Source organism: Enhydra lutris, unplaced genomic scaffold (genome assembly GCF_002288905.1).
Source record: "Enhydra lutris kenyoni isolate GAN:26980312 unplaced genomic scaffold, ASM228890v2 scaffoldscaffold40, whole genome shotgun sequence".
In the NCBI taxonomy this organism is placed as follows: domain Eukaryota; kingdom Metazoa; phylum Chordata; class Mammalia; order Carnivora; family Mustelidae; genus Enhydra; species Enhydra lutris.
In genome coordinates, this window is record NW_019154124.1 from 2,157,926 (window position 1) to 2,173,048 (window position 15,123).

General features: G+C 35.1%; 1 protein-coding gene across 1 annotated transcript in view; it reads left to right on the plus strand.

Moving 5' to 3' along the window:
• LOC111155239 (component of oligomeric golgi complex 5) overlaps nt 1–15,123 on the plus strand; it is a 300,576-nt gene that overhangs the window by 136,218 nt on the left and 149,235 nt on the right. Inside the window, exon 5 of the mRNA XM_022515352.1 lies at nt 2,917–3,047. Within this exon, the coding sequence (XP_022371060.1) occupies nt 2,917–3,047 (131 nt within the window). The remainder of the gene's footprint in view (nt 1–2,916; nt 3,048–15,123) is intronic.

The following is a 15,123-nucleotide window of genomic DNA, read 5'->3' on the forward strand; positions in this document are numbered from 1 at the left end:
GCTCGGCAGGGAGCCTGCTTCTTCCTCTGCCTCTGCCTGCCACTCTGTCTGCCTGTGCTCTCTCTCTCTCTCTCTCTCTGACAAATAAATAAACAAAATCTTTAAAAAAAAAAAAAATTCTTCTTTGCTGCCTACTAGCCAACTGAATTTTTAATAATTCAATAATATTTCTAGCAAGGCTGTTTAAAATATTACATATAATGGAAACATACATAAAATAATAAAAAGATATTTTGTGTCTGATTTAATGCCCTCTGTATGTTATGTGTTCAAAATTATATTTATTGTTATTGGAATCATCATCATCATCTTGTCCTTGGCCCCATTCCCTAGATATATTTCACAAAGAGCAGATTGTGAAGACTTGAAACACTGATAGCCATTGTATGGGACAATTAAACAAGAGCGGACAACTTGGTGTAATCCCTCCACTCTCCTGGCTAGGTGCTTGGGGGTGTTGCTACTTTGTTTTTCTGTTGTTTTTCACTTCTGTACTGAACCTCTTTTATTAAAAAGCTGGTTTGTGGAGTAATCAGTAAGGAAAATAATAGGGCCTTTCTCCCTCCCAGGCAATAGAATCCTTTATATTCCAAGCCTAGTATTTTGATTATTTTTTAAGTGATTATACAGTGTGGATGAACAGAATGGGGCAGTGGGTGAAGGAGTCGGTTAGATAATGTGATGGGGGCCATTGTTTACCTTAAATAAGTATTAGAATTAATCATTTGTATTCCTCTCACCCCTATTGGATGGTAGACTGTGATAACATAAACAATATTTACTTTCTTTTTGTTCCCATAACACCTAGCATAATACATTTTATCTTTATCTTTCAGAGATTGCAACTTTGTGCTTTGTTTTCCTTTCTTAGATTTTGCTACTTGGGGTGAGAAATTAAGTCTGGCTCGTTTCTTTGGTGTCTGTGATTTATAAATGTTTGATACTCAATAAAAGGTTTGAATGAATGATTTGAATTGTCTCCAGAGTGACAGATCAGCATTCATAAGAATAAAGCAACTTTTGGCTTTGTTTATCTCTAGAAAATTATAAATGGAAGGAACCTTAAGGTTTATATCCTCTAGCTCTTTGTTTTTCAAATAAAGTAACTGCTACCAAAGGTGGCAAGACTTATATTCAGAAATATATATGGAAGAAATAGAATCCAGACAGATCTCTTACTCATAGTGTCTCTCCCCCCCCCTTCTTTTTTTCTTACTTGTAGTATTTTTCCTCTTCAGATTACAGAAAAAAAGAAACACATTGATAACTGGCTTGAAAAGAAAATACTTATTTTCTATTATGTGCATGCCTGTAGTTTGATTCTATATTGTCTAGTAAGTATTTTAGGGTAAACATAGCATTTCCTTATTGATCATTACCATGACTGGGGTCAAATATAGTTTTCAAAAAATTCTCTGAAAAATAAAATTTAAAATTAAAAAATCAGATTAAAAACTTTTTTGTGTATTATAATCCACCCTACATTTGCATAATGGATTGGTATATAAAGTACTTTGGCATTTGTTAACTTATTTTGATTCTGATGATAGTTTTAAGAGTTAAATAGGGCGTGATTTATATGCTGTTGGCATTTTACAGGTGAAAAAATTGAGGCTCAATGAGGCTATATCTTGTGACTGTGATCACTTCGTGAGTAAATTATGAGGCAGAATCCTAAGCCCATATGATTTAAAGGGGGTTTTGATGTTGTTGTTGTTGTTGTTTGATTTAAAGGTTTTTCAAAACTCTTTTCACTGGGGTAGGCTAAAGTCCCTTTAAATATGCACATTTAACAAAAATGCTTATGGTTGAGGTGCCATTAGCAATAACCACTGTTCAGCTGCCCTTCTGTTTCATTTCTTTTTGTCATCTTGTGTAGTACTAACGATGTATATGGTGTTTAGTCAGTAGATATTGGAGTGGATAGTTAACTAAGTGGTTAGTTAGCATTCAGTAGGTAGTATGCTGTGACTTTGCTTAAGTAAAAGATGATAATATGTAAGTGCTTGAAATATATTTTAAGAAGACTTAAAAAATCAGTTCCAATTAAAAGAATATGGTGAAAAACAGATTTGATATTCTGTTGAGTAACTAGAAAACAAAGTAATCTTCTACATAATGCAGTTGTGTTTTTTTAGAAATAATTTATCTTGTTAAAAATAAAAAATAGTCTTAGAACTGTGAATAAGCTGCTTAATCTTGAAATCTTGACCTTTAGTTTTAGCATTTTAGTTACCTTAGATATGTCTAAAATAAGTCAAAAAATAAAAATAAAAAAAAATCAAATTTTAAGTATGCACAATTATTGTTAACATCTTTGTAGAGATCTTTTCATGATTCTTACTCTGTATACTTTTATAAATAGAATGTTAATTCTGCAAGTAGTTGATTCCTCTTTATAAATTTTTTTATTCAGTGATATCATGAAAATCCTTTAATGTAAGCTGCTCTTAGGTCTGCAAAATCATATAAACTGACAGCATGATAAATTCTAGCATGCTAAATTATTTTCATGATTTATTAATTATTCAAATGCTGGTTATTTGTTTCAAATATTTTGTTACTATAGAATAACTTAAAACTGTCTTGCAACAGATTTCTAAGGTTTCTAAGATCAGGATATTTCATTATATTTAAATAAATTTGACACTACTTTTTATGTGTTGACATTACTGGGAATTTACTATAATTACGATTTCTATTCTTGCTTTATCAACTCTATCTTATTTAGAATATTTTACTCCAGAGTAAAGTTGTTTATTAAATAGAAAATGTTTGGGTAACTATATTTTTTAAAATAAAAATTTGGAAAGGGAAGTATTTTGAAGAATTAGATATGGTAGTTCAGTACCTTGATATTTATTCAATAGTGAAATACTTAAATGTGTGTGTTTTTTGGTGTGTTTTTTTTAATAGATTATCTTTCTCAAGGAATAGATCTTTCTGGAATAGAAGTAATAGAAAATGATTTACTTTTTATTGCAAGAGCTCGACTTGAAGTGGAAAATCAAGCTAAACGCCTCCTGGAACAGGGTGTAGAGACACAGGTAATAAAAGTAATAGCATTTTGTTAATGTGATAAATACATCGTAAGACAGATGAAGATTTGACTTTGAAGTTAAAAAACTAATATATGCCCTCATCGCTGAAGAACCATGTCTACAGTTTGAATTGTAGAGTAGGGTATGAAGTAAGTATAGGGAAATTTTATTTAATATATGTTTATCTAATTTTAAAAATAGATTACAAGATTTTAGTATGTGATATATATAATATGAGATAAAATTTATGTGTCTATGTAGATAGACAGTTAATACCTGTTGAATATGCTTATTTTGTCTTAAGCACTGTTACTTGTTTAAGCCTTTCAACAACCCAGTAAAGGCAGTATTGTCATTTCCATTTTACAAATGAGGAGACTGAGAACTTAACTAAGTTGTTGAAGATCACACAGCTATCACATGGTATATTTTGGATCCAGACATTAAGCACTCTAACCCCAGAATCCTGCACCATTTACAATCACTGTGTGTATATATTTATTTATTTGAGTGCGAGAAAGCAGAAGCAGGAGAGTGGCGAAGAGTGAGAGGGAGAAACAGTTCTCACTAAGCAGGGGATCCTGATCTGGGGCTCAATCAGTACCCCAGGATCATGACCTGAGTTGAAGGCAAACACTTAACTGACTGAACCATTCAGGGCCCCATCTGTGCCATAATTAAAAAAATATGTATTTTGGCTTGAGATATTTCTTAGGTATCATTTTCCTGTTGTTTAATATTCTATAGTTGAAGAAATCCAGTTATTGATGTAGTTGAATCAACAAATTAGATGTAATCTATTATTCTACATTTCAATTGCACCCAGATATTTTCTCCATTTGTATTGGACCCAAATACAATTATTAGTGTCTATTTGTTATTTGGATCCTTTAAACTAGGTGTTGTATTTTGTGTATTTGTACTGGACAAAAATAATTTTACAAATATTTTATTCTCTAAGTAGTCTCTAAATCAGGAAGGTACTTGTTTGACTTCTGATTCTTCGTGGTTAAAATTTAAAAAGCATAACTGAGTATCACTGTTTAAAATAAACTTTTGACATTGATTATTATATACATAATGAAAAGTGAATGGATGATACGTACATATAGAATGAAATACCATACACACACATGCATGTAGAGTGAAATACCACCATGTGAACACATCTGTGAAATCAAGCCCCAGTCAAGAAATGGGAAACTCCCAGCCCTTCACTCCCTCTCATAGTCACTGCTGTCCTTCTTTCCCGAAGGTAACCAGTATCCCAACTTAGAATACTGGAGCTGAGTTTTACCTGCTGCTGATTGTTCTGACTTTAGGTCTCACTGTGAAAGTAAACTGCTTATACTGTTAAAAAAAATAAGATACTCACCTACATCAAATTAGAGAAGATAATCTCAGAGAAATATTCAAGGAATTCCATGTCAACTTTGAATTAAGATGAATATTTCTATAGTAAGTTGATATCAGCCCATTTCATTTAGTTGTGAGAGGGGTAGCAATTAACATTTCAGAAAGTGAAGGATCCCAAGCCTTTTATATTCATCCAATGTCCATATTATCACTACCTTGCAGATTTCAAACTTTATGTAATACTATTTAAAATTTAAAAAAAATAAAATAAAATAAAATAAAATTTTTCCTGTGAAGTATGTATTGCTATGTATGTATGTACATATATGCTTATATCTTTAATCTATGCAATCCTTAGTATTTTATTATATTTCAGAGTCATGGGAATGAAGCCAAAAATGGTAGAAAAGAAGCATTACTAAAGTTTGTTTAACTAAAATACCATTTTTCAGTAGGGGTGGGTGATTTTCATATGGTGCAAAGGAATGGTTACTTTTTTTTTTTAAGATTTTATTTATTTATTTGACAGACAGAGATTACAAGTAGGCAGAGAGGCAGGCAGAGAGAGGAGGAAGCAGGCTCCCTGCTGAGCAGAGAGCCCCATGTGGGGCTCGATCCCAGGACTCTGAGATCATGACCTGAGCCGAAGGCAGAGGCTTTAACCCACTGAGCCACCCAGGCGCCCCGGAATGGTTACTTTTAAAGGCTTATTTTTTACAGTGTTCTTACATATCTAAAGTGGGGAAATATTTTCTAGGATAATTTTTCCTAACTAAATTCAATTTTAGGTATGTTTTTGTTTTTGGGTATCTTTTAACAGTTGTCAAATTTGACTTTGCTTCAGTTTTTAAATCATATTAAAATTAAAGTAGAACTGATAAACCTGTAAGAAATTAGTATCCTTAAATATTAATAGTGTTAAAAATTTGAATTGTATAAAGTTAATGAAAAGATTATTAAAGTAGGTAATTGTCATTATTTAGCTAATGGCCCATGTCTAATCAGTGAGATTAAGTTAGATAAAGAAAAAAAATAAAAATAATATGTGTCTTCATGGGTAGATGTGGGATAATCTGCATGGATCTGAGAAGAACAGCCAACAGGGAGCTATAGTTTTGTATGTCTCAGTGTGGTTTGAAGGAGGGTAGATTCTGCTTAGTAGATGGGTTATATTAGCAAAGTTTGTCGTTCATTAGTCAGCATTATCCAATTCATTTGTCTCGTTTAGATTCTATAAATATAAAGTAACCAACCTGAGAATAATTGGGCTTCCTACATAATTTTCTTAAAGGGAGAAAAGTGTACCAATCTGCCAGTATTAACATTCTGGTTCATTTTACAATTTCTACAGTATTTCTTGTGTATAAATTAATATTCATGTTTATAACATTTATTAATGAATTTAGTCACGTGTGTCTGTCTCTCTCAGACCTGAGTCCTCTGGGTTATTTTCACGATGTCAGCTTTCTGCCTTTGCAGAACTGACATTAAACCGTCATCAATAATGATGCTACTGAAATAGTGCTTCTTGGGAGACAGGGTGGAAGGAGTCTACATGGGAACCTTTTGCCTTACCTCTTAGAAAGCAGCAAGACAGAGGTGTCATCTGGCTGTGTTAGCAGGCAGTTCAGGAATTAAGAAAGAAACTAACCTTTATTGAATGCAGTTCTTTGCCAGGATTTGTGGTTAGTCACTATACATTTGTTATCTCAGTCGTAGGAACAAATATGTGAGGAAGATATAATTATCCACTTTTTATACTTAAGGAAACAAAGCCCTGGAAAGGTTAAGAAATTAGCTGGAGATTACACAGCTAGCAGGTGGTAGAATCATGGTCTGGGAATGCCTGCTTTCCACCTTTCTTAAATAAGACCAAGCACTTTATTCTAATTTTGTTAAATAATCATATTTTAAATTATTTGACAATCTGCAAAGTAATTTATGTTGAGAAGAATTTTTATACCATAAAAATTTCTTTGGGAAGTCTCCATGTGATGACTAATCTAAACCAGTTCTTTAGTATTCCTCAGAATTTTTATGTTTCTCTGGCCAACTTTTTTTTTCCCCCTATTCTCTGCAGTTAGTATTTCAGACTTTCTCTACTTTCCATCAACCTTGCCCACTTTGCCACACACTCCAGTTCACCCTGAGCAGATACTCTTAGTTTCTACTTTGTACACGGACCTCTCACGCTGCCTCTGCTGGGGGTCCCAGTGTCTTAGGAACCTTATCTCGTTGTATTTCCACATCTCCTTTCCGTTTTATGCTCTGTCTTGTGTTCTTTTCCTTCTCCTCAGCATTTAAACATGCATACTTGATGCCAGTTTCCCCTGTGTTCTCTGCTTTTCAGGCTCACAGGCTTGCTTTTCGTTTTTCACATGCCTGCTTTCCTTCCTTCTTTAGGGCTTTCATGTTCCTTTTAGGCCTGAAATACTCCTTCCACTTCCCATTAAAACAGATGCTGCAGCTTGCATCTATTTTATTCTCAAATCACATTCTCCCATTTATCAGATGTCACTGAAATAGTTAAATGTGGGGTACCTGGGTGGCTCAGTGGGTTAAAGCCTCTGCCTTCGGCTCAGGTCATGATCCCAGGGTCCTGGGATCGAGCCCCCCATTGGGCTCTCTGCTCAGCGGGGAGCCTGCTTCGCCCCCCCCCCCCCGCCCCTGCCGCCGCCTTCCTCTCTGCCTGCTTGTGATCTCTGTCTGTCAAATAAATAAATAAAATCTTAAAAAAAAAAAAGAAATAGTTAAATGTATTTTTAATATTTATTGTAAATATAGACTAAAAGAATGACAGCATTTTAATTTGAAGTATTATTGCAATAATGAAATATTGCACACTAATCAGTTTATAGGCTCATAACATGAACAGAGATTTTCAATAAATAAGGAACTTTTGAAAAATGTTATGTCATCACTTGCATTTAATAATCAACTTCTGACATTAATTTGGCTTCTCAAAAATAGTGATTTCTTTTTGAGTGTGTAGTTGATGGCCATCATTTTTAGTGTCAGTTAGTTATCAATCTTAACTTTATTAAAAGGAAGTTAGTGTATTTTCTTGGCCTTCTTTTTCCAAAACCAAAATTTTAGTAAATATAGATAATTTTTCTTTGATCATTACTGTTTTTTCCTGGTTAATTGCTTAAATGTGCTATTTTCATTTGTAGGTTTTAAATAGCTTTGTAGTATCACAAAATCTCTGCTATAGTGTTTCATAATTTCTCTTTTTGAAGACATAAGCTAAATGACTACTGAGGTATTGAAGAGCTCTTATTTCTTCCTGCATTAAAAAATATGAAAGTAAACTAACCTCACAAAGGCGGTATTATTTCTATATGGAAAAGATTCGTAGAGGTATCACTGCCATTTTCTTTATTAAGAGTTTGGAAGGAGGGGGCGCCTGGGTGGCTCGGTGGGTTAGGGCCCCTGCCTTCGGCTCAGGTCATGATCCCAGGGTCCTGGGATCGAGCCCCACGTCGGGCTCTCTGCTCTGCGGGGAGCCTGCTTCCCCCTCTCTCTCTGCCTGCCCCTCTGCCTACTTGTGATCTCCATCTGTCAAATAAATAAAATCTTAAAAAAAAAAAAAGTTAAAAAAAAAAGAGTTTGGAAGGATTGATGACTTGAAGTGCATCTTCTGGTGAAGCATACCATATCACCACATTAGAAAAAACATTCTTGAATTCACTTGGCCGTCTTTGTCACAGACATGGAGCTTGATATGGCTTCCATCCGCAGCTCTTCCTTTCCTCCAATTTTTCTCTCTCTCTCTTTTGTACTGATCCTCAGAATCTTTCACTGACAGAAGCCAGACAAAGAAAGAGAGAACCTTATGATATTTTCAGGATTGCAACCTTATGATATTTTCAGGATTTCAGGATTGCAACATTACCTCGAGCTCTAACTAGCTTTCAAAAATAGGTGACAAAGATTTTGATCTGGATGAGTTCCTGCATCACCATAGATACCAGGCCTCCACAGTGAAATGATGACATTTTAATTAGAAAGACAGCTTTAACTTGTGAATTATAAGCTTTCCCGGTAAACAAGTGCAGGACTTTCTGGAGTTTCCAGGATGGGGGGAGATGATGTACTTAGTCACTTGTCTTTAAAAGTCATCAGGACAAAGGTCTACGTGATCTCTTCTTTGAGAGCTTAGTACTCAGCAGTGATCTCCCGTAGTAATTGTTGCCAGTGCTAGGAAGTAAATATCCATGGACCTGTCTTTTCCCTGAGGCAGAAAACCTTCTTGGTCAAGCGAGCCCAAGGTTCTGGTGCTTATCAGTTGACAGCTAACAGTACTGTGACAGGGAGGTCTAGACAAGAGTCTTTCTAAGAGATGACATTGTAGAACTGAAGTTCAATAGATAAATGTCTCCATAGCACGCAGTAAGTGACTATGATATTATGAACCCTTTTTACTTTTGTAATTAAAAATTCTCAGTTTAGGGCCTCTGGGTGGCTCAGTGGGTTGAGCCGCTGCCTTCGGCTCGGGTCGTGATCTCAGAGTCCTGGGATCGAGTCCCGCATCGGGCTCTCTGCTCAGCGGGGAGCCTGCTTCCTCCTGTCTCTGCCTGCCTCTCTGCCTGCCTTTCTGCCTGCTTGTGATCTCTGTCTGTCAAATAAATAAATAAAATCTAAAAAAAAAAAATGCTCAGTTTACTTCTAGCATAGAGAGGGTACTAATTTTAAATGCGTTGTGTTGAAGATCTGTGGAAATTAAGCATTTTCCAAGCTTCAAAAACACTTCTTGGCAAAGTTGAACAAAGAAAAAAAGATTCCTTTCATAGCTACTTACGGTAGTTCAGCATGCAGCACTTCTTTTGTGATCGCTTTTCTTCTGTGCTGGCCCAACCAACACCAGTAGTAGACTTGGTGTCAGTTGATTTGTGAAGTTGGATATCTGCTTTTAAAGGTCTAGCTTTTCTGTCTTTAGCTGCTGCAAGTTTTCCTAGCTTGTCTCATGAATTCTAGAACATTTGAATCTATATAAACTCCTTTTGTATATTTGGTCCCAAGGTGCTTTTTGGTTTTTGGGGTTTTTTGCCATTTACAAAATACAGAGTTTCAGTAATTTTTCAACTCTTGTTGAAGTATTCTTCTTTTTATTCATTTTTTAAACTTAAGTAAATTAACATACAATATCCTGCTAGTTTCAGGTGTACATCATTGTGATTAGATATTTTTAAATGTTATGAAATGATCACTGTAAGTCTAGTTAATGTCACCATACAAAGTTCTTACAGTGTTATTGACTGTACTTCCTATGCTGTACATTACATCCCATGACTTAATTATTTTATAACTGCAAGTTAGTACTTCTTAATCTCCTTCACCTATTTTGCCTGCCCCCTCAATCCCTCCCTCATTTGGTAACCAGCAGTTTGTTTCCTGTGAGTCTGTTTCTGTTTTGTTTTTTGTTTTTATTTTTGTTTTAGGTTCCACATAGAAGTGAAATCTCGTGGTATTTGTTTTTCTGTGTCTGACATTTCACTAATCTTAATACCCTCAAGGTCCATTCATATTGTCATAAATGGCAAGATTTCATTCTTTTAGCTTTTTAAATTTAAATTTTATTTTTTTAAGTAAGCTCTATGCCCAACTTGGGCCTTGAACTGATGACCCCAAGATCAAGAGTCAGATGCTCTACTGACTGAGCCAGCCAGGCACCCCAACATTTCATTCTTTTCTATGGCTACTCCATAGTATGCATACACCGCACTTTCTTTATCTGTTCATCTATCAGTGGACGGTTAGGTTGCTTCCCTATCTTGGCTATTATAAGTAATGCTGCAGTAAACATAGGGGTACATATATCTTTTTGAATTAGTGTTCTCATTTTCTTTGGGTAAATAACTAGTAGTGGAATTGCTGGATCATATGGTAATTCTATTTTTAACTTTTTGAGTTTTCCCAAAGCATTTTTTTTTTGACCCAAAATAAACAACTTCAGGATGGGGTAGGTGCTATGGATAAAGGGAATTAAAGGTACAAACTTCCAGGTAAAGAATAAATGTCTTGAGAATGTAATATACAGCATGGTGACTATAGTTAATACAATAGTACTGCTGAGAGGATAGTCCTTAAAAGTGCTTATCACAGGAAAAAAAATCTGTAACTATGGTGATGATATTACCTAGACTTTATGATGATCATTTTGCAATATACACAAATATCATATCATTATGTTGTACACCTGGAACTAATATAATGTTGCATGTCAATTATACTTCAATTTGAAAAGAAACAATTTGAAAGGATGATTATAGTAAGAGCTCTTCAGGTTATCCAGAGCTAAATGTTTCATGTATTTCCTTTACTAAACTCAGTGGATAATTCATCATTACTCCCCCCATCTACCACAAGTATTTGTCTGTTTGCTCCTATCACTGTTAGCTTTCCTTAGATTTAATAGAGATCTGGGAGGGGGCGGTGCCTGGGTGGCTCAGTGGGTTAAAGCCTCTGCCTTCAGATCAGGTCATGATCTCAGGGTCCTGGGATCGAGCCGGGGATCGAGCTCTGCATCAGGCTCTCTGCTCAGCAGGGAGCCTGCTTCCCTTCCTCTCTCTCTGCTTGCCTCTCTGCCTTCTTGTGATCTCTGTCAAATGAATAAATAAAATCTTAAAAAAATTTTTTTTTTAAATTAAAAAAATAGAGATCTGCATGAGCACATTTACATTTAAATAAGGTTTATGACATGTGTAAATAATAATTTTAAAAATTACTCTTCTAGGGGCGCCTGGGTGGCTCAGTGGGTTAATAAGCCTCTGCCTTCGGCTCAGGTCATGATCTCAGGGTCCTGGGATCGAGTCCCGCATCGGGCTCTCTGCGTGGCAGGGAGCCTGCTTTCTCCTCTCTCTCTCTGTCTGCCTCTCTGCCTACTTGTGATCTCTCTCTGTCAAATAAATAAAATATTAAAAAAAATTACTCTTCTATAGTTAATATGTTGTTACTAATAATAGTAGCGTTATTAATTTGTACTGGCCTGGTGTTGCAGAACTTAAAAAGATACTGATCTCTAAATGTTTTCCCTGAAGTTTAGTCTTATTGTTTAGCTTGTGCTTGCTATTTTATCCTTAAATTTGGAAATTAATTTAAACTCTTATTTAAACACACTAAATGAAAGGTTGGTACTGTGGATTTTGCTATGGCCCAAGTGCTAAGAATTGTTTTTGCATTTTTAAGTGGTTGACAAAAACAAAGAAGAACATGCAATGGAAACCATATGTGTCCTGGAAAGCCCGAAATACTTACTTTTGTGCCCTTTAAAGAAAAAGTATAGTGATCCTTGCTTTAAATCATTTTATTTTCTTCATCATGTATATTTTAGTATTTTTCTTCCTTCCTTCTCTCCACAACCCCATTCTCTTCTGTAGCATTTCAGTTATCATATGGTACTGCTCTGTGTTTTTGTTTTATGCCAAATGTAAAGTGGTACTGTTATTTTTGTTTCTACATTATGTATTCATGCTATTTTCTTATTCTTTGATACATTTTCTTGTCATGAACAACCTACAGTAACATTGGTTACTTTGTTTTTAGATTTAATTTTGTTGCTATCTTCTAGTATAGATTCACTCTAATTCAGTCTAATTAACTCTCTACTTTCAGCCGTAGGGTCTTTTGGCATTATAGCTTTCCATAGTTTTCCAGTTCACTGAGTGGCATTTCATTTTCATACTGCCCTGTGAATAATTTTTTCAATAACTGACTAAATTTTTATTATATTCACATAGAATCTATCCCTGTTCCTTATCTAAAATTTGTGTAATTATTTTCTGTTTCTCAAAAACTCAGAACTTTTTATTTGGGCAACTCTTATTTTAATAATTTTTACTTAATTTAAACAATCTAATGCTGGCTTTTTATTATAGTAGCAAATACTTTAATTTTTATTTTGTAATTCAGAAGAAAAGACCCAGGTAACCGCTTTGGGTCACTCAAGATTAGTTTGCATTTTCTACAGTTTCATATAACCAAAGTCATAATGTGGTTTCTCATGTCTGAGAAACATGATACATGTCTGACATGATGAAGACATGATGAAGAAACATGTCTGTTCTTCATCATAATTATTTTGAGATCAATCCATGTTGAATGCTTTGGTGGCTTGGTCCTTTTTTATTGTGGATTAGTATTCCATTTTAGTTGAAGTACTTTTATCTGTTAACTAATTGACAGACATTGGGGTTATTTCCAGATTGAGGCTATGTAAATAAGGCTGCCATGGGTCAAGTACAAGTCTCTGTGTCAGCGTAGGTTTTTGTTTCTCTTGGGTAAGTATCAAATGCAAGAATGGTTGGGTTTTTGCAAAGAATGGTATATTTACTTTTTAAAGAAACTAGCAGTTTTCCAGAGTGGCTCAATCTTTTCACATTCTCACCTGAGTAGGTTAGGGTTTCTCCAGGTCCTCACCAAATTCAATGTTGGGAGTCGTTTTTAATTTTAGACATTTTAACGAGTGGAGGTAGTAGATTCTCATTGTGGTTTTAATTTGCCTTTCCCCTAATAGCTGATGTGACCAGCTTTTCCCATATGCTTAATATGAAAGATCTTTGCTCAGTATTTAAAGAGTTTATTTTATTCTTCTTACTGATATGTAAGAATTCTTAATGTACTCTGGATGCAGATCTTTTGTCACATATGTGTATTGTAAATATTTTCTGAGGCTTGCCTTTTTTCTCTTTGCATTGTCAATGAGGTGTAATTTTACCATAACATTCATGCATTTAGCATATAGTTTGATGAATTTCAGTCAATTTGTACAATTGTGCAAACATCTCACAACACACTTTTTTGGAAAACCATTATCGCCATGAAACCATTCCCTCATGCCTGTTCGCAGTCAGTCCCTTCTCCCACTGCTGAACCCAGGCAATCCCTGATCTGCTCTCCATGTCCATAGATCTGACTTTCTCTAAAATTTCATAGAAGTGGAACCACACAGCATGTATTCTTAGACATCTAGTTTCTTTCACTTAGCACAGTGTTTTATTTAGGTTCATCTTTGTTGTTGCATGCATAAGTGACCCTCTTCTTGCTTAGTAATATTCCATTCTGTGATATAGTCACTGTTAATGTATCTATAGGTTGATGGACATTAGATTAGTTACAGGTTTTTAGCTATTAAGAATAATGCTGCTCGCGTCCCTGATTGGCTCAGTCAGTTAAGTGTCTGACTCTGATTTCAGCTCAGGTCTTGATCTCAGGATCAAGGATGCATTCAAGCCACGCATTTAAAAAAAAGAAAGAATAATGCTGCCTTTTCCCCCCACTTGATATCATCTTTTTGAAGAGCAGATTTTTTTAGTTTTGACAGACCAGTTTATCTGTGGTTTTGTTTGCATGTTATATAAAATTTCTGCCTACCCTAAAGTTGCAAAGCTTTCTTCCTGTGATTTTTTGGGAATTTATGAGTTTATTGTTTAATTTTTATGTTAAGTGTAAGGTTCATTTTTTTCCATAGAGATATGCGGTTGTTTGAGCACCTTTTGTTGAAAAGGGTTATTTTTTCCTTTATTGAGTGACTTCATTGTGAATTGGCAGATATTCTGGCACCTCAAGCATGTTTAATTGCCTGTCACTATTTCTACTGATAGTTTAACATCTATTGATGATTTGTGTCTCAATCATTTTATGTTTTTCATTGGAGAATGTGAAAGTGATTTCTATTTTTGTTATTCCTCTGTATTTATTAGCTGTGATTCATTTGTAAAGAAGAACTTTCACTCATCAACTCAGGAAATTTGGTTACCCTGAACTACAATTCCTTTTTAAAATGATCAGTAAATATTTAAATTTTGCACCTTTATTATCAATTTACAAAGTAGTGAGTTGCTATGATAGCCACCTCCAGTGGCAGCAAATGTGATATGATTTTGTTCTCTTTTGTTTTTCCTTTTTTTTTTTTTTTTTGAAGAACTGTTAGGGACTTGTGTATTTTTATATATGTGGTGCTGGGTGAGACTGCGAGAGCTGTGACACCAAGCCAGACTAACGATGGCTTAAAAATAGGGATTTGTCTGGTTGTGGGTGGTGCTAACATTGTTTCAGCTGTTCAATAAGGATTCAGGTCTTTCTTCCATTCTGTCATCCTTAGTGTCCTTTGCTGGTCACATCATGGTCTCCCACCCCTAGGCATCATGCCCATGTTTGACGTTTGGATATGGGGCAGTGTCAGCTGCCAGCCAAAAGGCAGGACAAATCTTCAGAACTGCCCCAGGAGACCTGTTTTTCTGTCTTATTGACCAGATCTGGGCCGCCTGGTCATCCCAGCTGTCAGGAGGACTGTGGAAGCAAGGATCTGGCAGAGAAGCACAAAATTGTCAGCAATGGCTTGCGCTGCTCCTGGGCCATTGCTGGGGGCAGAGTGCATTGTCACCCCGGGAGAGAATTAGGTTTTTACTTTAGAAACATTGGGAACATTATGTTAAGAAAGGAAGGACTGAATTTCAGTGAGTAACTAGTAATGCCTACCATAAATATCTTTGATAAAGTGCAGAATGACTAGAATTACTCTGTTACTTAAAAAGATAAGCCGAATTTATACATTTGACTTAAAAGTGTAATTATATTAAAAGAATAACATTTGGGCCTTAGTACATTATTGTCTCATTTTCCTATACTGTCATTGTCCTATAAAATTCATTTTACTATTGAACACATTTTAGTGTCCTTGAAAAACTATCTACTGATCTTAAATGCAATGAGAATGTTATTCTGG